The 26,256-nt window shown below is 43.8% G+C and overlaps 1 protein-coding gene across 1 annotated transcript in view; it reads right to left on the bottom strand.

The window, feature by feature from the left end:
• Positions 1 to 26,256, bottom strand: part of PGR (progesterone receptor) — a 161,082-nt gene that overhangs the window by 121,482 nt on the left and 13,344 nt on the right. The window contains exon 2 of the mRNA XM_082244687.1: positions 7,728 to 7,876. Coding sequence (XP_082100813.1) covers positions 7,728 to 7,876 — 149 coding nt within the window. The remainder of the gene's footprint in view (positions 1 to 7,727; positions 7,877 to 26,256) is intronic.

Here is a 26,256-nt window from a genome sequence, read left to right as displayed (position 1 = left end):
TACCTCGCTGTCTGAACCACGCTGCGCTGATCCCTGTATCCCGCTACCGGATCATCCGCTCTTGCCGAACCTCTCCTCTACTACATTGCTATTAGTGATAAGTACCCCACAGGGGAAACCTCTATAACTTTCATACTAAAGCTTACACTATCTAGCTCTGCATACTAAGGACTATTACTACATCTGCATTATCTAAGATTGCTAGCTCTTGAGCCTACTACCACCTGTTCTTGCACTGGGTTGATCTCTCTTGTATGTCCACCTGCTACTCTGTCATCTGCTACCATACATGATTGCTAAACCTATCTGCATCCCATCTGCTACTATCTTACTTTCAAGAACATTTCCTTTCAAGTGTCTGTCACGTACCTGATCCGAGGCCGAGATGCAGAGAGGGCTCCCCTTGCGGCTGAGTGCGGCACACCCCTGGGGTTGAGACAGAGGGTGTAGCGCCCACAGAAGCACTGGTTGCCGGCAGAGTCCAGATGGTAGACAGGCGGTCTCTAGCAGAGTGCTGGGCAGGAATACACTGGACAGTCCAAGGAGGAACCAGGAACAACCAGGCAGTAGGTGTAAGACCGGCCGGGGGTCAAACACAGGAAGCTGCAACAGGTGCAAGCCAAACGTATAGTAGGAAAGCCAGAAGCAGACAAGTCCGTGGAGAAGCCAAGATCAGGTACTGGAGGGCAGGTAGACAGGAAGCAAGTCCGTGAGCCAAGCCGAGATCAGATAACGGGAGAGCCAAACTGGAGCAGGGATGGTCAGACGGAGCCGAGGGTCAAAGCCAGGAGAGAGAGCAGACAGGTCAGGAACAAGCCGGGTCAAACTGGAATCCAGGAAGTAGCAATGCACAGGAAACAGGAAGAGCTGAAGACAATCCAGCAATCTGATGGGCTGAGCAGAGCCCTTTTATAGGCCAGTGAATTAGTCTATGGCCTGAGTCCATTGCGGCCATGGGAAGTACTGGCAAAGTTGCCAGTTTGCAGCACAGCCATTTCACTGACAATGAGTCTATGGCCTGAGTCCATTGCGGCCATTAGAAGTACTGGCAGAGTCGCCAGTTGCAGCATGGCTGTTTCTCTGACAGTGCCCCCCCCCCCAAGGGGCAGCCTCCGGATGCCCAACCGGGCCACGCTTCCCGGGAATCTCCTGTGGAATTCCTGTACCAGCCTGGGGGCATGCAGGTTACTAGCGGGTTCCCAGGAATTGTCTTCAGGGGGGTAACCTTTCCATTTAATAAGATACTGAGTTTGTCTCCCTTTCTTTCGGCAATCCAGTATGGACTCAACTTCAAATTCCGTCTCCCCTTCGATCAAGACAGGAGGTGGAGGTAGCTCGTCTCTCCCAGGAAATGGACTGGGGACAACTGGTTTGAGTAAGGAGATATGGAAAACTGGGTGTACCTTAAAGGAGTCGGGAAGTGCCAGCTCAAAAGCCACAGGATTGATCACCCTCTTGACTTCAAACGGACCAATGAACCTTGGCCCGAGCTTCCTGGATGGGCATGAGAGTTTAAGGTTCAAGGCTGACAGCCAGACTTTGTCTCCAATCTTGAGATTCGGACCATTCTTTCTTTTACAGTCATGAAACCGTTTATAGTCCTCCTGGGCTTTACGCATGGCTTCCTGTAGGGTTTGATAGTTGGTTTGAATGAAGCTGATCCGATCTTGGACAGCAGGAACTGATGCTTCCGGAAGGGTGTTAGGCAGAAAGGAGGGATGAAATCCATAATTTGCCCAGAAAGGGGACTGGTTGGTGGATGCATGAAGAGAATTGTTGTAAGCAAATTCCGCACAGGGGAGGAGCGAGACCCAGTCGTCTTGGGAACAGGTGCAAAAGCATCGTAAGTATTGTTCTAAAGTTTGATTAGTCCTCTCTGTTTGCCCATTGCTCTGAGGATGGTATGCAGAAGAAAGAGAAACTTCAATGGACAGGGATTTACAGAGATCCCTCCAGAACCTGGAGGTAAATTGCACTCCTCTATCTGAGATAATGTTGTCTGGAAGGCCATGTAGCCTGACTATCTCCCTTATGAATATGTTGGCTGTGTCCAGGGCTGAAGGTGTGCCAACCATGGGTAGAAAATGGGCCATTTTGGAAAGGCGATCCACTACCACCAAGATGGTGGAAAATCCTTCTGAAGGGGGTAGTTCAACAATAAAGTCCATAGATATCTTTTTCCATGGTTGCTCAGGAATGGGAAGTGGTCTTAGCAAACCCCAAGTCTTGGTACTTGACCCCTTGTTACGTTGGCAGATGGTACAAGAGCCGATGTAATCCTTGCAATCCTGCCCAAGGTTGGGCCACCAAAAAGAGCGTTGGATAAGCTCCGAGGTCTTCCGCACCCCAAAATGCCCAGCAAGTTTACTGTCATGAAATATTTTAAGAACTTGAGGTCTTACTTGGGGAGGGACAAAGATTTTATCCTGATGCCACAGCAACCCTTCCTGTTTTTTCAGGGAGGGTACTTCAGGATCCAAGCGAAGGGCTGAGGCCTGTCGGATTGCCGTCATCAGGTCAGGCTGGATAAGGAGAAAATTATGGGCAGAAAGGATGGTATCAGGTTCTGCTGTTTCTGGGGTATCCGGAAACATCCGGGAGAGAGCATCTGCTTTTCCATTCTTGGAGCCAGGTCGATAAGAAATATGGAAGTTAAACCTGGAGAAAAACAGCGCCCATCGGGCTTGTCTGGGTCTCAACCGTTTGGCAGTCCTGAGGTACTCCAAGTTTTTGTGGTCCGTGAAGATCATAATAGGATGAGTGGCTCCTTCCAATAGATATCTCCACTCTTCAAGTGCAAATTTAATGGCCAACAGTTCTCGGTCGCCAACGTCATAATTCTTCTCCGGAGGTGACATTTTCCTAGAAAAGAAGGCCACAGGATGGAGAAGAGATTTGGGCCCTTGACGTTGCGACAGGATTGCCCCGGTGGCCACTTCCGAGGCATCAACCTCCAACACATAGGGCAGAGCCGGATCAGGGTGTTGTAGGACGGGTGCAGAAATAAACAGCTGTTTAAGTTTGTCAAATGCCAATTGGGCCTCCTGAGACCACAGAAATCGGGACTGATGGCGGGTTAACTGGGTGATGGGGGAGATGATGGAAGAAAAATTTTTCACAAAACGCCTGTAAAAATTAGCAAAGCCCACGAATCTCTGAACGCCTTTCTTGTCACAAGGAGCAGGCCAATCTAGGATCGCTTTCACTTTTTGTGGGTCCATAGCGATCCCATCGGTGGAAATAATGAGTCCCAAAAACTGGATGGACCCCTTTTCAAAGTCACACTTCTCCGCCTTGGCATAGAGTCCGTGTTTTCTCAAGGTAGAAAGGACTTTTTTAACGTGAACCCGATGGAGTTCCAGTGAGGCAGAAAAAATGAGGATATCGTCAAGGTATACGATGACGAAGTGGTCAAGAAACTCCCGAAAGATATCATTTACCAGGTGCTGGAATGTGGCTGGGGCATTACACAGGCCGAAGGGCATGACTAGGTATTCATAATGTCCAAAACGAGTTCTGAATGCGGTCTTCCACTCGTCTCCCTCCCGTATCCGGACAAGGTTATAAGCTCCCCGCAGGTCTAACTTGGTAAAGAGTTGGGCGGTCCGGAACCTCTGGAAGAGTTCGGGGACAAGGGGGAGCGGATACCGGTTTTTGATAGTGACCTTATTCAGCTCTCTATAGTCCACACAGGGTCTCAAGGTGCCATCTTTCTTTTCCACAAAGAATATACCAGCACCTGCAGGAGAAGAAGATGGGCGAATAAACCCCTTTTTCAAATTTTCATCGATATAGACCCGTAGGGCCTCCAGTTCCTTTTCAGAAAGGGGGAATATCCTTCCAAACGGGATCTCGGCTCCGGGAAGCATTTCTATAGGGCAATCGTAAGGCCGATGGGGAGGAAGGACCTCGGCTTTTTTCTTGTCAAAGACGTCCCTGAAGTCCTGGTAAGCAGGTGGGATATCCAGGAGTGGCTCAGGTGTTGGTTGAACAGACAAGCAACTAGCAGGCCCACTAGGTCTTTGAGGGAAGCAATGCTGCTGACAGTAGGCAGAAGAAAAGTTGAGTTCCTTCTTGGCCCAATCGATTTGGGGGTTATGGGCTTGCAGCCAAGGAAGTCCCAGTATGATGGGAAACATGGGGGAACAAAGGGCATCAAAACGGATGAACTCCTGATGACTGGAGTCTGCTGTGGTGAGGATGGGTCCAGTCTCTAGGATAACTGGTCCGGAACTGGGTAGGGACCCATCGGCGAGATGGACCTCGAGCCTTTGTGTCTTAGGGAAAAGAGGAATATGGAGTCTCTTGGCCAAAGAAATGTCCAGAAAACAGCTGCAGGCCCCGGAGTCAACGATGGCTTGTAGTTGGACCTCCCCTTCTGCCACCTGTAAGGAGACCGGGAGAATAAGGTGAGAGAGCGAAAGCTCAGAAACTCGGCAGTTAAATGGGGGCTGAGAGTAAGGCTTACTGGGTCTCACGGGGCAGTTCCGAAGAAAATGTCCAGCCCCGCCGCAGTAGAGGCATAAGTTGGCCTGCCGACGTCGTAGTCTCTCATCAGGAGTCAGGGAGGAACGGACCAGGCCCAGCTGCATAGGTTCCCCTTCAGATGCTGCCATGGGGGAAGAGACCGGAGGTGCAGGTGAAGCAGAAGAGATCTTGGGAAGCATCCAGGTAGGCCGGAATGTTTGGAGACGCTCCGAGCGTCGCTCCCGCAGACGTCTATCAAGTTGAATGGCGAGTTGTATGAGACCCTCAAGGGTAGCGGGGGTCTCCACTCGAGCCAGCTCATCTTTTAATGTCTCAGAAAGTCCTTGGCGAAACTGATACTTGAGAGCAGCCTCATTCCAATCAGTGTCAGCAGACCATTTACGGAATTCAACCGTGTAGTCCTCCACTGGGCGCTTGCCCTGCAGCAGGGAGTGTAGGGCGACCTCTGCGGTGGCCGTGCGCTGGGGGTCGTCGTAAAGCTGAGCCATAGCCTCAAAGAATGTGTCCACAGAGTCCAGAACGGGGCTCTTCTGTTCCATTAAGTTATGAGCCCAGGTTTGGGGTTCTTCAGACAGCAAAGAGATGATGAACCCCACTTTCACAGAGTCCAGAGAAAAGGTCCGGGGTTGCAAGGCCAAGTATAGCAAGCAGGCGTTCTTAAAGGCCCTGAACTTCTTTCTATAGCCAGAAAATCGCTCAGGCGTGGGTACTCGTGGTTCAGGAGGCGGGACTAGCATGGAGTGGGCGGAGCTAGCGTGTCCTTGTGGTAACGGGGATGAAGAGGTGCTGGCAGGCGATTGATTGGAGTCTGTAGGAGGCGAAACGGCCAGGTGTTGCAGGCGACCTTCCAACTGGAAATAACCCTCCTGGAGTCTTTGCACTGCCTGAGTGAGGGCGGTGACTTGCTGGCACAAAGCCTCAATTGGGGAAGCACCTCTGTCGGCCTCTGACATGGCTGGATTGTACTGTCACGTACCTGATCCGAGGCCGAGATGCAGAGAGGGCTCCCCTTGCGGCTGAGTGCGGCACACCCCTGGGGTTGAGACAGAGGGTGTAGCGCCCACAGAAGCACTGGTTGCCGGCAGAGTCCAGATGGTAGACAGGCGGTCTCTAGCAGAGTGCTGGGCAGGAATACACTGGACAGTCCAAGGAGGAACCAGGAACAACCAGGCAGTAGGTGTAAGACCGGCCGGGGGTCAAACACAGGAAGCTGCAACAGGTGCAAGCCAAACGTATAGTAGGAAAGCCAGAAGCAGACAAGTCCGTGGAGAAGCCAAGATCAGGTACTGGAGGGCAGGTAGACAGGAAGCAAGTCCGTGAGCCAAGCCGAGATCAGATAACGGGAGAGCCAAACTGGAGCAGGGATGGTCAGACGGAGCCGAGGGTCAAAGCCAGGAGAGAGAGCAGACAGGTCAGGAACAAGCCGGGTCAAACTGGAATCCAGGAAGTAGCAATGCACAGGAAACAGGAAGAGCTGAAGACAATCCAGCAATCTGATGGGCTGAGCAGAGCCCTTTTATAGGCCAGTGAATTAGTCTATGGCCTGAGTCCATTGCGGCCATGGGAAGTACTGGCAAAGTTGCCAGTTTGCAGCACAGCCATTTCACTGACAATGAGTCTATGGCCTGAGTCCATTGCGGCCATTAGAAGTACTGGCAGAGTCGCCAGTTGCAGCATGGCTGTTTCTCTGACAGTGTCTGTCATCTACCATCTCTACCCAACCTGTCTCTTCAGCCTATCATCACTGTGTTACTATATACATAAGTCACTCTAGGAAACATCTTATTAAGTGTGTGTATTTACTTGCTGAATTGAGATCATCCACACATGATGAGTCATTGAGAGTTGGGATTGGTGTCTCAGCGTTTCTCTACATGACTACTGAAGTGGAATATTTCTGCAGCTGAAAATCCACATCATACATAAAACGCAGGAGCGTTACACTTTGGAGGTTGCGAAGAGTTTCTTGAGCAGTGGCTAACTGACATCCCATTTGATGGTACATTCTGAGCCAGGGTTCCATGAAACCTTAGGCTTCCTTAAGAGGTTGCTAGGGGTTCCTTGAACTGTGGTTAATTGACCTCCCGTTTTATGGTGCCTGCATAGTTCAAGAACCAGTGTTACTTTGCAAAGCCTGCAGAATGAAATCAATGTTTGCTTTAGTGGTCTTAAAGAATGGCATTCTGACCAACACTGTGAGGGGGCATTCTTCCCTCAAGCCACCAATGTAAGGGATTGTTTTTTCCACTGACCCCCTACTAAATTGCTTTTTGCAAGGGTTCTCTGAGACCTGAAAATAAGTTCAAAGGTTCCTCTGGAGGAAGAAGATTGAGTAAGGCTGTGTTCGGTTATTTTCCTGTAGGGCCCACATCAACTGAAAGCTTAAAAAAATTAGTTTACAAACACCTGACAATCAGATAATATGATTAGATCACATAACCATAATCTCTCGGATCATTAGTTACCTGTCATCCATCACCTGTCATCCATCAATAGAGCTGATGTGCACGGTCGCTGAACATTTCGCACAGGACACCATTCGTGATTCCTATGGGATTGCAGGAAAGTTTCGAATCGGTCATCCAGTGTGCATATTTTGATCCTTTATGCCTTCACTCCATTACCCTCCTGTGAGTAGACATCTTGAGGGGAGAGGGGTTTTACTGTGTGTAGTTTTAATAAAAGTTTGCAGAATTACACTATTGTTGCCCCCACTTTGTTCAATTGCATGAACTTTGAGCGGAGGAACTCTGGAGGAAGGAGGATTTTGGAGCAGCCCAGCAGTGATTAGCACACCCGTTGATTGGTGGATTTAAGGCTCTATATTCACCAGTTTCTGGTGAGTGTTTCATCCAAAGGGGGGGAGCACTAGAATGTGGTGTCATTTTTGGAGGAACAGTCAAGACCCTTCACTCCCCTACCCTGGTGAATTGTGCTTACTGCATGGACTGTACTATATATATATTTTGTATGAGTCATTAAGGACACTGGTTTATTCAATGGACCTCTTATTTAGCGCTGCTAGTGTTATAGTTTGTTTTTTCTGATCAAATATTCTACAACACCTTTGTTAACATCCATCACCTATTATGTGCTCACAGATAGAGAACAATCAGACTGTCTATGGGACAAGGATTTTGTAAATTGCGTATGTTTCTAGGCTCAAAATGTAGACTGCCACATTAGGTCACACTGGTGCTATGCTTGTGCATACAATACAGACTCTTTAAAATTCTTACCCTCTATTGCTCTCTTGAAGAAGACTTTACAGCTCCCGCAGGTGAGTACTCCATAATGGCAGCCCGAAGCTTCATCACCACAGATTAAACAGATCTTCTGGGGCAAGGCATCAAAACCATACTGAGAACTTTGGTCCGGATCTTCAGGCCTTTAAACAAATTTAAAGAAATACAATTATTTTTAAGGAGTACAACTCAAACCCCAGATTTTATATACCCAGCTATTAAAAAGAACTCTGTTTAGTAAAATTTTCCTCTAAACTACAAACATAACATAACCCTAGTGAAAGTGTAGATGATCAACAACCCTTTGGGGGAATCTGCCAATGGAAATTAATGGCTGGGTGCTACTCGGATATTGCAATCAAGCGACACAATGCCTTTGCTGAGCAACAATGAACATATGTGTTGAGCAAAAAGGATCAAACTCAGCAGTTCAGCATGTGTAGTGGAGGTTGGATCCAAGCATGCCCTTTCAGCACCCATTCAAACATACCCTAAGGCCTTGTTAGGTAGCCAGGGGTGGTAAAAACAAATGAAAAAATAGCATGCAGATGCTCAGGTTGTAAAAATGCCTCAAATCAAAGCAAAGCAAAACCTATTCTGACGCTTGGCCGGGTGGGTGTGCCTCATCTCCGGTGCTCCTGCGCCAGATGTGAGATCATACCTCCCGACCTATATAATGGCGTTCTCACATGGCGCTGGCGGGTATGTTTGCCTTGGTCGGAGGGGTGTTCGAGCCGAGAGTTAGGACGCTACACTCCTTGTTTTGTATGGATTCTCTGTCTCTGCTATTCACTTTCACAAGTGTTTCCATTACTTCACCAAATTATTGGTAAGATGCCTGCTCACATATCTTTCAGTTTTTTCTACCTGGATGAATTCCCTGCTGGGTTATTTTAAGTTGGTCAACACATTTTTTACTTATCAGTCACCTGTTACACTACTAATTTTCTCTTCTCACATTTTCTCCTTCTTTCCTTGCACTGTATGAATGCCCTGGTATCTTGGATTCACCCCATTATCCACTCCCAAACACCCTGGTTATCTATATATACTCTTGGGAATATCGGCAGCTTTCTTTGATCTATTCGGTCACACATGACCACACTTACTATGACACATATCCTCCATTCTTGATCATTTTTTCTTATTTGAATATATTTTGTCCTTATATTACATATGACAAAAAATGGATATACTGCTTAATTATTAATTATTATTTTATTTTCTCAATAATCTTTTTCAGATTATTATAATTTCTGGTCAAGGATATACTTTTCTCTACCACTGCCGATTTCTGTGATGTTTCTACCTATACTCCACATTTGGGTTCATTTTAGCTTCCCCTCCATCTCTTGCTCCTCATGTTCTGGCCTCGGCCAATCTACCCGCCTCAGCCCCGGGTTAGACGATTGCTGTGGGTTGGCGACCTCCCTCCCTTTTGGAACTTCTTACTTTTGGGCTACCATAGTAAGTAGCTGTTTTTATTTACAGTGGAGCAATGGTTATTTTTGTTATTTTTTTCTACATACATTTTACACTATATTGTTTATTTACATTTACAGACTCAGAATTTCAAATTTGCTCCTGATGAGTGGACATAGAGCCATGAAACGCGTAGAGCCTATAAGATATGAAGATATACTATTTGAAGACTGATTTACATGTTGTTTATTTATATAATGTATTGACGGATTTATGTATTCATTGATTGACTTTTATGTAAATATATTTTTATGAATTTATATACTTCATTTTCAGTTCTTGACATATGGATATTTTTACTGTACTCTCCATACAATATGCAATAAATTATTCATTATTTTTGTAACATATTCTAGTACCTTTTAATATTTGCTAATGACTGACCTCACTCAAAGTCCCACAACCTCTGTCTTTTTTCTACAAAACCTATTCCCCTGTCACATTTGGCAGGTAGTACTGCCACCAAACACAACCTATTCAAGTGAATACGGCCACAACCCAACCACGATCCAAACACTTGGCTCCTGGGTGCAGCATCGTATTCACATCAAAATCCCCATTCAGCTGTCAAAAAAAATAGAATGCCTGGCACCCACTGCTCTATCTTCCTCTGAAAAACAATCCACCACAGATCATCTGTAGTCACTCCTCTACATTGTGTCTTAGTCAAACAGGACAAGGCCAGGAAATAAATTTTTGTACCCATGATGCAGCGGCTGCTTCTTCTATCCTGCTGTGCTTAAAGAGGAACAGAACTCTGGAAGCTGTGCCGAAAAGTAAGGTAGAGGACAAAGGACTAGTCAACAGTTTTGCCTGTAGTCTCCTGCTGCTGATCCTTTCTCCATCACTGACTTAACCATGTCTTGTTCTGCAGTGTGTATGTGTTCAGGCAATCATCTTGGTGGAAGTGGAGATTTGCTTTCTTACATCAGTGCCTCCAGTAAGAAGAACAATAAGTAGCGCAGCAGTGGTATCACCAAACCTTACTTCAAATATCCTGAGACTAACAATCCAGGGGCAGCAGTGCCTTAGATCTCACTCTGCAGATATACAGCTACGAGGGTGACAGGTATGCCTAGGCGCACTGATGTACAGTACTAGGACGAGAAATGTTATTTTTCAAGAAGAATGGCAGGATACATTTCCATTTTCAGGATACTTATTAGGCAAAATTAACACTTCTAAATGTTCCCTACAACATAGCAAAATGTAACTTCCTGAATTCAGGTCCTCTTAGGAGACTGTTACTATGAAACCCATGATGATGAAAAATAAATGTAGTAGCATACCTTACCTTTTTGATTGTTTACAGTTGCCTTTTCAAGTGCAGCCTTGCAGCAAAAGAGGCTTTGTAAATTATAATTTATATAATTTCTGTCCCCAGAGTACCTACACTACCTTGCAGGGTTTTCCTGGAAGCCCAAGTCACCAGGACATGTGTGTGCACTTAGAATCCTCTAAGTGCAGCGAGGAACCAGGAAATTTTAAGCTGGCTATTACACTTCAATGGCGTGGCATTTTACTAGGGAGCACCCTGTTAGTTAGTTAGGAATGGACTTGGGCTTAGTTTAGTGGTTTGCTTGGATGATCATATGTTTATATATATATATATATATATATATATATATATATATATATACAGGGGGTAAATTAAGTATTGAAAACGTCACCATTTTTCTAGGTAAATATATTTATAAAGGTGCTATTGACATAAAATTTTGATCATATATAGTAACAACCCATGCAATCAATACATACAAAGAAACCAAAACAAATAAATTCAGAAATTAAGTTATGTGTAATAAAATGGAATAACAAAAAGGAAAAAGTATTGAACATGCTAACTGAAATGTATTTAATACTTCGTCCAAAATGCTTTGTTGGTAATAACAGCTTCAAGATGCCTCCTGTATGGGGAAACTAGTCGTATGCATTGTTCAAGTGTGAATGTGGCCTATTCTTCCACACAAACAGTCTTCAAATCTTGAACGTTTGTAGGCCTCTTATTTGAACTCTGATCTTTAGTTCTATCCATAGATTTTCTATTGGATTTAAGCCAGGTAATTGGCTGGGCCATTCTAGCAGTTTTATTTTCTTTCTTTGAAACCAACTGAGTTTCCTTGGCTTTGCGTTTGGGATCATTGTCTTGCTGAAATGTCCACCCTCGTTTCATCTTCATCATCTTGGTAGATGGCATTTTTATCAAGATCATCTTGGTACATATTTTCACTTATCCTTCCTTCAATGACATGAAGTTTTCCAGTACCGTATGCTGAAAAACAGTCCCACACCATGAATTTCCCACCTCCAAACTTCACTGTTAGTATGGTGTTTTTGGGGTGATGTGCAGTGCCATTTGACCTCCAAACATGGTGTGTATTATGGCATCCAAAGAGTTCAATTTTGGTCTCTTCTGGCCAGACTATATTCTCCTAGTATTTCACAGGCTTGTCTAAATGTTGTGCAGCAAACTTTAAACAAGCGTCAACATACTTGTTCTTCAGCAGTTGAGTCTTGCGCACTGAGCGTGCACACAGGCCATGGCGGCTGAGTGCATTACTTGTTATAATATATAAAACAATATTGTTTTATGTATAAATTCCAGGTCTTACTCAAGCACTCCACAAGTGGTTCTTGACTCTTGGACAAATCTTCTGATAATTCTTTTCACTCCTCTGTCAGAAATCTTGCGAGGAGCACCTGATCATGGCTGGTTTATGGTGAAATTATGTTCTTTCCACTTCCAGATATGTCCCTAACAGTGCTCACTGGAGCATTCAAACGTTTAGAAATCCTTCTGTAACCAATGCCATCAGTATGTTTTGCAACAATAGGATTGCAAAGGTCTTGAGAGAGCTCTTTGCTTTTACCCATAATGAGTTGTTTCTTGTGTGACATCTTCATAATGAGACACCTTTTTTTTAGGCCTTCAGTTGAGACTGAACCAGCTGATATTAATTTGCACTGACAAGGGGCAGAATTCCTTTCTAATTACTGATAGATTTCAGCTGGTGTCTTGGCTTTCCATGCCTTTTTGCACCTCCGATTCTTCATGTGTTCAATACTTTTTCCCTGTGTCATTCCGTTTTATTACACATAACTTATGAACTTTTATGAACTATTTGTTTTTGTTTCTTTGACGTGTTCAATACTTGTTTTACCGGCTGTATATATATATATATATATATATATATATATATATATTCACAGTATCTCATCACAAAAGTGGGTACCGCCCCCCCCCCCTACATTTTTGTAAATACTTTAATATATCTTTTCATGTGGCAACACTGAAGGAATACAACTTTGCTACAATGTATAGTAGTGAGTGTACAGCTTGTATAACAGTGTATATTTGCTGTCCCCTCAAAATAACTCAACACACAGCCATTAATGTCTAAACCACTGGCAACAAAAGTAAGTACACCCCTAAGTAAAAATGTCCAAGTTAGGCCCAAAGTGTCAATATTTTGTGGCCACCATTATTTTCCAGCACTGCCCTAACTGCCTTGGGCATGGAGTTCACCAGAGCTTCACAGGTTGCCACTGGAGTCCTTTTCCACTCCTCCATGATGACATCATGGGGCTGGTAGATGTTAGAGATCTTCCCCTTCCACCTTCTGTTTGAGGATGCCCCACAGATGCTCAATAGGGTTTAGGTCTGGAGACATGCTTGGCCAGTCCATCACCTTTACCCTTAGCTTCTTTAGCAAGGTAGGGGTCGTCTTGGAGGTGTGTGTTGAGGTCGTTATCATGTTTCAATACTGCCCTGTGGCCTAGTCTCCTAAGGGAGGGGATCATGCTCTGCTTCAATATGTCACAGTTCATGTTGGCATTCACGATTTCCTCAATGAACTGTAGCTCCCCAGTGTCGGCAGCACTCATGCAGCCCATGACCATGACACTCCCACCACCATGCTTGACTGTAGGCAAGACACACTTGTCCTTGTACTTCTCACCTGGATGCAGCCATAACGTTTGGCACCATCTGAACCAAAACAGTTTATCTTGGTCTCATCAGACCACAGGAGATGGTTCCAGTAATCCATGTCCTTAGTCTGCTTATCTTCAGCAAACTGTTTGTGAGTTTTCTTGTGCATCATCTTTAGAAGAGGCTTCCTTCTAGGATGACAGCCATGCAGACCAATTTGATGCAGTGTGCAGCGTACGGTCTGAGCACTGACAGACTGACCCCCCACCCCTTCAAACTCTGCAGCAATGCTGGCAGCACTCATATGTCTATTTCCCAAAGACAACCTCTGGATATGACGCTGAGCGACTCTTTGGTTCTGAGTTGAACATGTCCAGTTAAACAGCTGTATGGTCTTGGCCACCGTGCTGCAGCTCAGTTTCAGGGTCTTGGCAATCTTCTTATAGCCTAGGCCATCTTTTATGTAGAGCAACAATTCTTTTTTTCAGATCTAAAGATAGTTCTTTTCCATGAAGTGCCATGTTGCCATGTTGAACTTAACACACTTGCTGAAAGTTGCATGTTGAATGGGGATTCCCACCTGGGACCTTGTAACATTTTCACTTAGGGGTGTACTCACTTTTTTTGCCAGCTGTTTAGACATGAATGGCTGTGTTAAGTTATTTTGAGGGGACAGCAAATTTACACTGTTAGGCCCCTTTCACACAGGCGGACCGTTCAGATCCGCCTGTCTGTTTTTTTGGCGGATCTGAACGGTCCACCCATGCATCCCTATGGGGCATCGGATGTCAGCGGAGACATGTCCGCTGACACACGATCTCATCCGTCAAATCTGGACGGATGGAAACCCTATTTTCCATCCGTCCAGCGGATCGGATCGGATGAGAACGGACTGACGGTCCGTTCCCATCCGATTCCCCCACAGAGATGTGTGGTGCTGTGACAGCTATGTCTCCGCCCGCAGTGCGGAGAACAGCTGTCATTCTCCTGCTCAGCGGAGAAAAGCGGAGTCCGTTTGATGGACTATATGTGTGAAAGAGCCCTTATCCAAGCTGTACACGCACTACTTTACATTGTAGCAAAATGTAATTCCTTCAGTGTTGTCACATAAAAAGATATAATAAAATATTTACAAAAATGTGAGGGGTGTACTCACTTTTATAAAATTCTGTATATACACTGCTCAAATAAATTAAAGGAACACTTTTTAATCAGAATACAGCATCAAGTCAACTAAACTCCCTGGATATTGATCTGGTCAGTTAAGTAGCAGAGGGGGTTGCTAATCCATTTCAGCTGCTTTAGTGTAATGCAATTAACAACAAGTGCAAAAGATGAGCAAAAATGAGACAACCTCCAAAACAGGAATGGTTTTACAGGTGAAGGCCACTGACATTTTTTTTTCCTTACTCATCTTTTCTGACTGTTTTTCAATAGTTTTGCATTTGGCTAGGGTCAGTGTCCCTACTGGTAGCCTGAGGCGATACCTGGACCCTAAAGAGGTTGCACAGGCAATCCAACTCCTCCAAGATGGCATAGAAGGTCCTTAACCCATCAGCAGGACCGGTATCTGCTCCTTTGTGCAAGGAGGAACAGGATGAGCACTGCCAGAGCCCTACAAAATGACATCCAGCAGGCCACTGGTGTGAATGCCTCTGACCAAACAATCAGAAACAGACTTCATGAAGGTGGCCTGAGGGCCCGACGTCCTCTAGTGGGCCCTGTGCTCACTGCCTGTCACCGTGGAGCTCGATTAGCATTTGCCATTGAACACCAGAATTTGCAGGTCCACCACTGGCACTCTGTGCTTTTCACAGATGAGAGCAGGTTCACCCTGAGCACATGTAACAGACGTGAAAGGGTCTGGAGAAGCCGTGGAGAATGTTATGCTGCCTGTAACATCGTTCAGCATAACCAGTTTGGTGGTGGGTCAGTGATGGTCTCAGGAGGCATATCCATGGAGGGACGCACATACCTCTACAGGCTAGACAATGGCACCCTGACTGCCAATAGCTATCTGGATGAAATTCTTGGACCCATTGTCAGACCCTATGCTGGTGCAGTGGGTCCTGGGTTCCTCCTGGTGCACAACAATGCACAACAATGCCCAGCCTCATGTGGCGAGCGTATGCATCCAGTTCCTGGAGGATGGAGGAATTGATACCACTGAATGGCCCCCACACTCACCTGACCTAAATCCAATAGAACTCCTCTGGGACATTATGTGTCGGTCCATCCGGCGAAGCCAGGTTGCACCTCAGTCTGTTCAGGAGCTCAGTGATGCCCTGGTCCAGATCTGGGAGGAAATACCCCAGGACACCATCTGTCGTCTCATTAGGAGCATGCCCTGACGTTGTCAGGCATGCATACAAGCACATGGGGGCCATACAAACTACTGAGTACCATTTTGAGTTGCTGCTAATAAATTTCAGCAAAATGGACTAGCATGCTGCATTAATTTTTCACTTTGATTTTCGAGGTGTCTTTGAATTCAGCCCTCTGTAGGTTGATCATTGATGTGGCATCCTTTCCTTCCAAACTCATTACCCAGTCCATATCAGTATAGATATCTAGCATGATATTTTTCCCCATTGAGATCTGATATGTTTTCAAAGTGTTCCTTAAATTTTTTTGAGCAGTGTATGTACAGTACTGTGCAAAAGTATTAGGCAGATGTAAAGAAATGCTAAAAAGTCCTTTCAAAATATACATTTTAATTGTTTATTTTTATTAATTTCCAAAATGCAAAGTGAGCAAACAGAAGAAAGTCTAAATTAAATCAATATTTGGTGTGACTACCCTTCGGCTTCAAACCAGCATCAGTTCTTCCACTTGCACAAAAGTCAAAGATTTTGTAGGATTAGAGTCAGGTATGATGGAGTTTGGGATTTGGTCAGGATCAATGGTGTCCCCAATGCTGAAAAATACAGGCATATACTTATCCATCGTGCCATACCATCAGTGAGGCGTGTGAATGGCCCCAAACGTATTCTGCAGCAGGACAACCCCAAACATACAGCCAATGTCATTAAGAACTATCTGCAATGTAAGGAAGAACAAGGAGTTCTGGAAGTGGTTGAGTCATACAACAGAAAAAAAGCAATGCTCACACCAGGATCCCATGTGAAAGCTGAGAAAAACCAGTGCCCGGGCTGATATTGCCTCCAGTGTCACTCGTAGAGCTAAGTATAAAAAGGATACAGCCAGCGACTCAGTAACATCCTATTGCATTTAGAATTATTTAGTTTGAAGGTGAGTACAGCATAAGTACAGTTATATTTTTCGGCCATGAGGCCAGTACTTTATGCCTGTCCTAAGGGATGGGTACAGATTCTCTACCCGACGGTCTCAAATTCTTGGAAACATGTTGTCCCCGAGTTTGTTCACTTCTCAACATCACAGATGTACTTGGCTCTCTACTAGGGGCTCATATTTCTGCGGTTTGAATACCTGTCCCTGCTGTAACAAAATGACTAAGTGTAAAAAACCATTCGCTCTCGAGCCACTAATGTAGAACACTCCATTCAACATCACATCAATTATGGGTCGAGGAATGTCCTTTATTTGTGGAGTGTACTTCATGTGCACTCCAGTATGTTGGTTGTACTGTTAAACCTCTTAGAAAGAACTAGAATAGGGGAACACCACAAAACTACAGATTCTCTGAATTGACATATTATAAATATATTTAACATTTCTAAACATATCAGACCTAATATGAGTTTGTTCTTTTTTATCGAGTGTTTATTAATTTCTCTAAGAGGAGGTGTAATGCCCCGAAGGCTCCTTGAGAAAGAAGTTTGGTAGAATAGTTTACGCTCTGTACTAGAGCCTCATTGGGTCTTAACCATAGATGGAACGTGGGCCAGTTCCTAAAGTGATCCTTTCTGCTTACTTTTCTTTTCTTTATTTTATTCGTTTATATAATTTTATTAATTTATGCATGTATGTGTTGATCTGAATTTTTTGATTCCTTAGATTTTTTTCTCTGTTGGTTTTGATTACACATGCCGGGGTCTCATTTGTATGTAATAAAAAATAGAAGCCCAGCACCAGAGCAAAGTAAAGATTGCAGACTTTATTTTAATCTGTCAAGACATAAAAAGGAATATTCCTACAAAAGATTGACGTGTTTCAGCCAGCTGTATGGGCCTTAATCATAATCATTATATTATAATGATTAACCACTTCAATAACGGGCACTTTCACCCCCTTCCTTACCAGGCCAATTTTCAGATGTCAGCGCTGTCACACTTTGAATGACAATTCAAAGCGCTGTACCCAGATTAAATCTTTATCATTTTTTTTTTTAGACAGATAGAGCTTTCTTTGGGTGGTATTTAATCACCACTGTTTTTTTTTTTTTTTTTCTTGCTAAACAATTTGAAAAAAAAAAAAAAATGTTTTTCTTAGTTTCTGTTACACAATTTTGCAAATAATTACATTTTCTTCTTCAGTGTTGTGCAATGATGAGGCTGCACTGATGGGCACTGATGAAGCGGCACTGATGGGCACTGATGAGGTTGCACTGATGAGGTGGTACTGACAAGCAGCACTGATGGGCTCTGATAAGCTGCACTGATGGGGTTGCACTGTTAATCAGGGCACTGATGATCAGTGTCCTGATCATAGGCGTGCGCACAGGGTGTGCCGGGTGTGCCTGGGCACACCCTAATCACCTAGGGCACATTAGCATTATCGCTCTGTTTGCCAGTGAGGAGATGGGAAAGATCTCCCTCGGACCTGCTCTGCAATAAGAGAAGTGCCACACACTTCTATTTCACTTTGTCAGCAGGGAGAGTAATGTACCGGGGCCATATACATGTAGGCAAACACATGCATGTGTATTTAAACTTTGGGGTGCACACCCTAATGCAATAGGCTGCGCACACCTATGGTCCTGATTATCAGTGTAAACAATGTACTGTACTAACAGTCTTGCCAGTTAATGGCTCTCCTTTCCTCAGACACAGTGTGGGAGGAAAGGAGACTGCCGATAACCGGCAAGTCTGTTTACATGTGATCAGCTGTGATTGGACACAGCTGATCACATAGTAAAGAGCCTCTGTAAATTGGCCCTTTTACCGAAACCTGATCTGCTGTGTCTAAAGGACACAGCGGTCACAGTGTGCTGGATGCGCCCCAGGGGACACTCGGGAGGCTGGGTTCTGGGAGAATGTCCATGGACACGCTCCCAAAACTGGAAGCCCATACTGTAGCCATCTTTTGGGTATAGCGCGGGCAGAAAGAGGTAATAATAGTATGATTGAGAACCATACAGGTGGCTGAAATGCATCAATCTTTTGTAGGAATTTATTCCTTTTTTTGTCTTGATGGATTAAAATAAAGTCTGCATTTATTTCTTCAGGATGCTCTAGTGCTGGACTTTTATTTTATTGAATCTATGGCCGGTATATACAGGGTGTCTCCTGACACAGACATCTGATTCTCATCCTTATTTGTGTGGGGTTGGGGTTGAAGTACTGAATTATTTTGCTTGTGGGGGTAAGGTTTCCTATATTGGTATGCTTTGTCAAGGATTGACATGCTATGATTAACCACTTGTCGTTGGCTAACAGTACATTTACTGTTAGTCGGTGGCACAGCCAGGCACCATGACGTACCCGTACATCGCAGTAAATGTCCTGGTTTTCGGGTGTGCATGCACACGCCCCCTGCTAACTTGTGCTGTGATTGGACACAGCACGAGTTTGTCAGCAGGTTGCAGCCAATAACTTTGCCTGTATACTTGCTAATCGGCTGTGACCAATCACAGCACAGAGTTCTGGGTTTACAAACATACAGAACACAGAGCACCGAACACAGAACTGTGTGAAATCAACTTCAGGAAGAAAAGACAGCCAGTTCCAATGAGTAAAAGCAGCACACATACTCCTTAATTGTCCTGATCACCCCTGTCACCCATTAGTGTCAGTAGTAGTATAGTGTACAGTATTATACCTGATCACTGTGTTAGTTTCCCTCCCAGCCAATGTCAGGCAGCACTAGATTGCCCGCCACACTATCACAGCCACACTATAAGTAGCTGATCACCATCATTACTAGTATAGTACCCACAGCTGCATAAATGCCAATATATATATGCCATAGTTTGTAGATGCTATAACTTTCACAAAAACCAATTAATATACTTATTGGAATTTTTTTCTTTTTTTACCAAAGACATGTAGCAAAATATATTGCAAATGGTCATTTTGTTTTTTGTTTATATAATTAAAAAAAAAAAAACAGTAGTGATCAAATACCATCAAAAGACAGCTCTCCCTGTGTGAAATAAATGGTATTATTTTAATTTGCGTACAGTGTTGCATGACTGAGCAAATGCCAGCTGAAGTAGCACAGTCTTGAATAGCAAAAAATGCTCAGGTCCCGAAGGAGGTAAATCCTTCTGTAGATGATTAAAGCAGAGCTCCAGCCCCCCCACGGAAAAATAAAAGTCAGCAGCTATACATACTTTAGCTGCTGACTTTTAATATTAGGACAATTACGTGTCCTGGAATCCAGTGATGTCAGCACCCCAGCCGATGTTTCCATTGGCTCTCAGGTGCTGCCTCGGCCATAGCCTGTAAGGGAAACCGGCAGTGAAGCCTTGTGGCTTTGCAGCTGATTTCCTACTGCGCATGTGCGAAGCGCGTTGTGCTTTCTGAATGGCCCGGCGGCAGGGAAGAAGGGAGAGGGGGGCCGATCTTCTGACAGAACATCCCGCGGCGAGGTCAGGCGGAAGTGGGTACAGATACCTTCTAAAAACCAAATGTGGCAGCGGAGGGGGGGCGAAAGATAAGCGTAGCTTCCACTTTTTGGTGGAACTCTGCTTTAAGGCCTCATGACTGCAACATTTAGGCATACTTATGCTGTACTCACTTTCAAATATAAAATAAAAAACTAAAGATAACCACGACTGGATGTTTCTGAGTCACCTGCTGTATCCTATTTTAACCTGGAAGTGATGGTTTGGCCCCCACAGAGCCCTGATCTCAACATCATGAAGTCAGTCTGGGATTAGATGAAGAGACAGAAGGATTTGAGGCAGCCTACATCCACAGAAGATCTGTGGTTGGTTCTCCAAGATGTTTGGAACAACATACCTGCCAAGTTCCTTTAAAAACTATGTGCACGTGTACCTAGAATTGATGCTGTTTTGAAGGCAAGGGGTGGTCACACCAAATATTGGATTGGGTTTCTCTTTACCTTTTATTTTAACTAATTTTGTTAATTTGTTAATTGATAAAAATAAAATATTAACACTGCTATTTGTAAAGGAATTCTAAATCTATGGCATTTTTTCACACCTGCTTAAAACTTTTGCACATTACTGTGTATATATATATACTGTATATCTATGGAACTGTTCAAATCGTTGTGACTTTGAAAAAGGTTCCTGCACTACTTTTCTGCAATTTCATGCAATTTAAAAGCCGCACTGGGGTGAACCAGAGTTTAAAAACATTGCAAATGCAGAAAAATACTTCTTCATCTGCCCAAAATCCAGTGTGCTCCCCACTTCCTGTTTGGTGCCTTTACACTACTGAAATCCCGGACAATCTTTTAGCCCTTTCTGCTAGGCTACAGCCCCTCTCTGTCCCACCTCCCGTGCCAACATTTGATTCTATTTCAACTAAATAATACTGCTACTTTGATGCCTAACAGCCTGCCTGTATACTATATCATCTAATTAAAAATGTTTCCACACATTTTTCTAATTGGATACCAAATAATGTTTAAAGTGGAACTTCACTCTCCCAATCAACATTGATTATTTTAATTCTTATGCTGCTAGCATTAGTAAATATATAGGAAAGTATATCATAATTACCTTTTTTTACATTTTAATGATTACATTTCTTCAGTTACTTCCTGGTTTCATGCAAATGATGTCATACATCCCAGGAGTCTTCAGGAGGGGAGGAGAGGTTTCCTCAGCTAAGCACTCTACTGTATGCATACCCAAGCTAAGGGCAGATGGGTTTTGGGAAGCAAATGCTACACAAATCATCTGCTCTTGCTTAAGATGGCCATGGCTAGAAATACTAAGGGGGGGGGGGGTGATTTTTCAACCAAATAAAGCATGGAGACATGGATGGATAGGGGAATCTGCTTTGAAAATTAAAAGTAGTGAATAGTGTTTTTGGTTTGTGGTGCTCAGATGTGGTGAAGAATCGCTTGTGCCCTGGGTGAATGTTGTGTGAGTATTGTATGCAAACATTAGAAATACATCCATATGTATTTTTTATAATAATAAAAAAAAGAACAGGGTTTTATGTGAAAAAGCGAGAAAATAAAGAGTTGTTGTAGGGTGTCAACGGCACAGGAAGTGAGAAGAAAACGTATTTGGGGCAACAATAAAAACTGGACTACTTAGGATTTTTGTCTTTATGGGTTTTATATGATTCTTCTCTCAAGCACTCTTTAGATCAGGGTTTCTCAAACAGGGTTCGGCGCATGCGTGCGGGAGCCGCCGTACACGGCACAGGGCTCTGAAGGAATGGCACGGGTGGCCGTTCCTTCAGAGCGCATGCGCTGATGACGTCATCGGCTGCATGCACTGTAAATATCTCCTAAACATTAGAAGTTTAGGAGATATTTATAGCACCTTAATATAGGCTTACCTATAGGTAAAAGTCTTTAAAGTGGGTTTACAACCACTTTAAGTGCAGTTTTTACCTTTGACAAATTCCAGTCCTATAAAATATTTGCAAAAGAAGATACGGAAGTGATTGCCTGTGCTCATTCTTTATTCCATGTAGTCCCCTATCACTGCAAGTGATACTCCAGTATGTTGGCCTGCTATGGAACATTCATGTATGAATCAATGGTTAATATTAAACATTAAAAGGGATACTGTGTAAATCGGAGCAGTTCTGAGTGCTCTTACGTATCACGGGTCCTTGTGTTCTGCACAGTGATCATTATCTCAGCCTAGTAACCCAGAACAATACTTGGAATTACATTGTATCAAGTGACAGAATGACCTGGCTTTATATCTCTGCATCTCCACAAAATATTTAAAGCAGAACTTCACCCCTTATACCCAGTTCACATATACAGTAATCCCCCGCTCCATCGCGGTTCAGTTTTTGCGGTCCCGGTAATTCGCGTTTTTTTTTGTAATGTTATTTTACTATATAAATCATTAAAAATGAAATATTTTTGTGTTTTCCATAGCTCTTGCTCTGTCTCTTAGTATCTTTTATGTATTTAAATGAGTTTCTATTGTTTTAAAAGTGTGTTTAAAGACCTTAAAATGCTTTTACACGTACAGTGACAGTAAAAAAAACATTCCTACAATGCATTTTAATAGGGTATTTCTATTTCGCGGAATTTCACTTTTCCAGCTGGGTCCGGAACGTAACCCCCGCAATGGAGCGGGGTTTACTGTATATGCTAATTAGATGCGATTTTAACGCATTTTCATAACATGCGATTTTTATTTTTTGCGCTATAACCAAAAATAGAGCGACAATTCTGAAAAAAAAAAACAATGTTTTTCACATTCTGCTATATGACATTCCCAAAGAAAAAACATTTAAAAATCTAAATTTTTTAACACTTTAGGCCAATTTGTTTTCTGCTACATACTTTTGGTGAAAAAAAATCCCAATAAGCGTATTTTGATTGGTTTGCACAAAAGTTATCGCGTCTACAAACTAGGGGAAAGATTTGTCATTTTATTGTTTTTTTTTTTTGCTAGCAATGGTGGCGATCTGTGATTTTTTGCGGGACTGCGACATTGCGGCGGACAGTTCGGACCCCTAACTGACATGTTTGATACTTTTGGGGGGGGGCAGTGACATTACTACAGTAATCAGTGCTAAAAATATGCACTGTTACTGTAATAATGACACTGGCAGGGAAGGGGTTAACACAGTGGGTGATCAAGGGGTTAAATGTGTACCTAGGGGCGTGTTTCTAACTGTATGGGGGTGGGGCTTAAGGAATGACCATAGAGACCTGTGCTCCTATATAGAAGGATCACAGGGGCTCTGTGATCATTCCAGAGAGAAGAATGATCAGCTGTGTTTACAACAGCTGACCGTTCCTCTCTCTCAGCGGGGAGCGATCGCAGGTGTCAGACGGCAATCGGAGCCACCTGCCCCGTGCATCGGAGTCCCCGCTGCCAAGTAGGGGCAGGAGTGCTGTCAGTGGCGCGCGCGCGCCCCCCTAGCTGCAGGCGCGCGACCGATGTAGGTCTACGTCGGTTCGTGCAGGAGGGGCTGCCCGCTGCAGTAAATCGGCGGTGGGCGGTCCGGAACTAATTAAATGCCATTATCTCAAATTACCAGTGATCAGCCTCTCGAGGAACCTTTGCAGCAGAGCTGGAGTGTTAAAAAAAGAAAAAGCAGCACAAGGAGCCAATCAGTTTATGTACTGACAAAAAGCATGCTGATATGAGAGAGAGGGATCCAACCACTATGTTGCTTTTTCTTTCACTGTCTAGTCACATGTGGGAGCTGCATCCAGGACAGCCTGAGTTTAGAGCAGTGATCCCCAAACTGTGGCCTCGGGGGCCCTTCACTTGCCTTTATCTGGCCCCTGGGGCACCATTTTACCAACTGATACCAATGATGGGGCACCATTCCCCCTACTGATACCATCAATGGGGCACTATTGTTCCATTGATACCAACAATTGGGCACTAGTACTCCCATTAAAACCAATGATGGGGCACTGATGTTTGGACATTTTCTACTACCACTGGCCAAAGTCTGGCCCCCCCTAAAGCCTGAAGGATGGTAAACTGGTCCTTTGCTTAGAAATGTTGGAGACCCCTGGCTTAGAGGAACCAAGCTGAATATGCTGGCCATCAAAATGAGGACATCTAGTGATAGAAGAATACTACATGGAAATCTCAGGATTGAGGATGAATATTGCAGAAAATATGCTGATTTTGTTATTTTACATTTTATTTGGTTATTTATGTATTTTTAGCGGTAATTTTGCTTTAATTATAGTTATACTGCTTTTAATTAAAGTGTAAAATATTTTTCATAGCTTTGGATAGAATAGGGAAGGGTTATGACAGGTTTTTTATTTTACTTTGTCCAGTCGAATAGATTTCCCCTTCACTTCCTGTCCCAGTGACACAGCAGAACATAAGAGAAGATTTCTCCAAAGCAAGGAAATATTGCCTCTTATACAGTTGTTATCAAAACAGTTGTCCTCATTGATAACTGTAATGCCAGGTACCAGTGTTAATTTCGTCGACTAAAACCGACTAAAACGTTTTCGTCGACTAACACAATTCAGATGACTAAAATACGACTAAAACTAAAATGGCATTTTAGTCTTAAGACTAAAATACGACTAAAACTAAAATGGCATTTTAGTCTTAAGACTAAAATACGACTAAAACTAAAATGGCATTTTAGTCAAAAGACTATAACTAAAACTAAATCGAAATTTGCTGCCAAAAATTAACACTGGTGCATGCTCAAAGCATAAATAATAACATATTAGATTTTTCACTCCAGGACCAGCAGTAGTATATAATGAGTTTGGAAATTGTAGAGAAATGCTTAAATAATGCATTACAAATTACAGTTCAACTACACCCATTTGATTATAGATGACTAAAATGAGTTTTAGTCGACTAAAATGTAGGGCGTTTTAGTCGACTAAAATGTAGGGCGTTTTAGTCGACTAAAATATACTTGAGTTTTAGTCGACTAAATACGATTAAAACTAAAACACTTGCAGAAGACTAAAATAGGACTAAAACTAAAATGCCATTTTAGTCCTAAGACTAAGACTAAAACTAAATTGAAATTTGCTGCCAAAATTAACACTGCCAGGTACACAAGGGGCAGAAAATCGGCTAAAAATGGCTGGTTTGGCAGGAACTGGCTGCCTTTCAGCCTGTGTGTACAGCTTCTCATCCGACAGAAGCTGCTCTCATGACCGACTTCTGTTCAACGGGCATACTGGAAAACCAGCACCCGATCAGTGCTGGCGACCAATAGCTACAAGTGCTGACCAGTGTGGTGTGGCAGGGGGCGCCCCCAATGCAAGACCTCAATAACACAGCAGGGACATCGCTGTACTAACATTGCTTGTGGTAGTACAGAAATTTGTCCATTTTCTTTGTTCAGCCCACTGGGTTGAAAGGAAATAAACTTACAGTGGGTTCCAGGCTTAACCACTTGCCGACCAGTCGCCGTATGTATACAGCGGCAGGTCGGCTCTGTCCCGTGAAAGAACATACCTATACGTCATTTTGCGTGACAGCTGGTGGGGGCGCGCGCACAAGCCGCTTGGCTACAGGGGGAGCCAATCAGTGGGTCCAGCGGCCGCGATGTCCGCCGGACACCGACGATCGCTCCCCGTGGAGACAGAAAGGCGGTCTGCCATTATAAACACAGTAGACCACTGTCTGTCAGTAATGAACCCAGGGATCTTGTGTCCCTCTTATTTAGGAACACAGGTCTCTGTGTTCATTCAGCAAGTCCATCCCCCACACAGTTAGAAAGCACCCCCTAGGGATACATTTAACCCTTTGGTTGCCATTGGTGTTAACCCCTTCCCTGCCAATGTCATCAGTACAGTAACAGTGCAGATTTTTAACACTAATTACCATAGTAATGTCATTGTGGTCTCCCCCCCCAAAAGTGTCAAAAATGCCAGTTAGGTGTCCGATCTGTCTGCTGCAATGTCGCAGTCCCACTAAAGATCTCTGATCGCCGGCATTTCTAGCAAAAAAATAAAATAAAAAATAACATAAATCTTTCCCCTAGTTTGTAGACGCGATATCTTTGCGCAAACCAATCAATATACACTTATTGGTGATTTTTTTTTACCAAAAATATGTAGCAGAATACATATTGGCCTAAAATTATGAGAAAAATAGATTTTTTAATTTTTTTTATTGGGAATGTTTGATAGCAGAAATCGTCGCTCTTTTTTTTTTGTTTATAGCGCAAAAAAATTAAAATCAATAAATACCACCAAAAAAAAGCTCTTTCCTGACAGACTCCATGGCAGCTTACGTGTGGGTTAGTCCCGCCTCCTCCTACCTCATAGGACCCTACTCCCATAAATTTTTACTCCGTGCCAGAGGCCGTGTTCCTTTTTTGTCCTCCTCCTGAAAGGATTATG

Source organism: Pelophylax lessonae (assembly GCF_965119305.1).
Source record: "Pelophylax lessonae genome assembly, chromosome: 2".
Classification (NCBI taxonomy): domain Eukaryota; kingdom Metazoa; phylum Chordata; class Amphibia; order Anura; family Ranidae; genus Pelophylax; species Pelophylax lessonae.
Note: the sequence above shows the minus strand (reverse complement) of the source record. Positions and strands in the feature narration are given on the sequence as shown.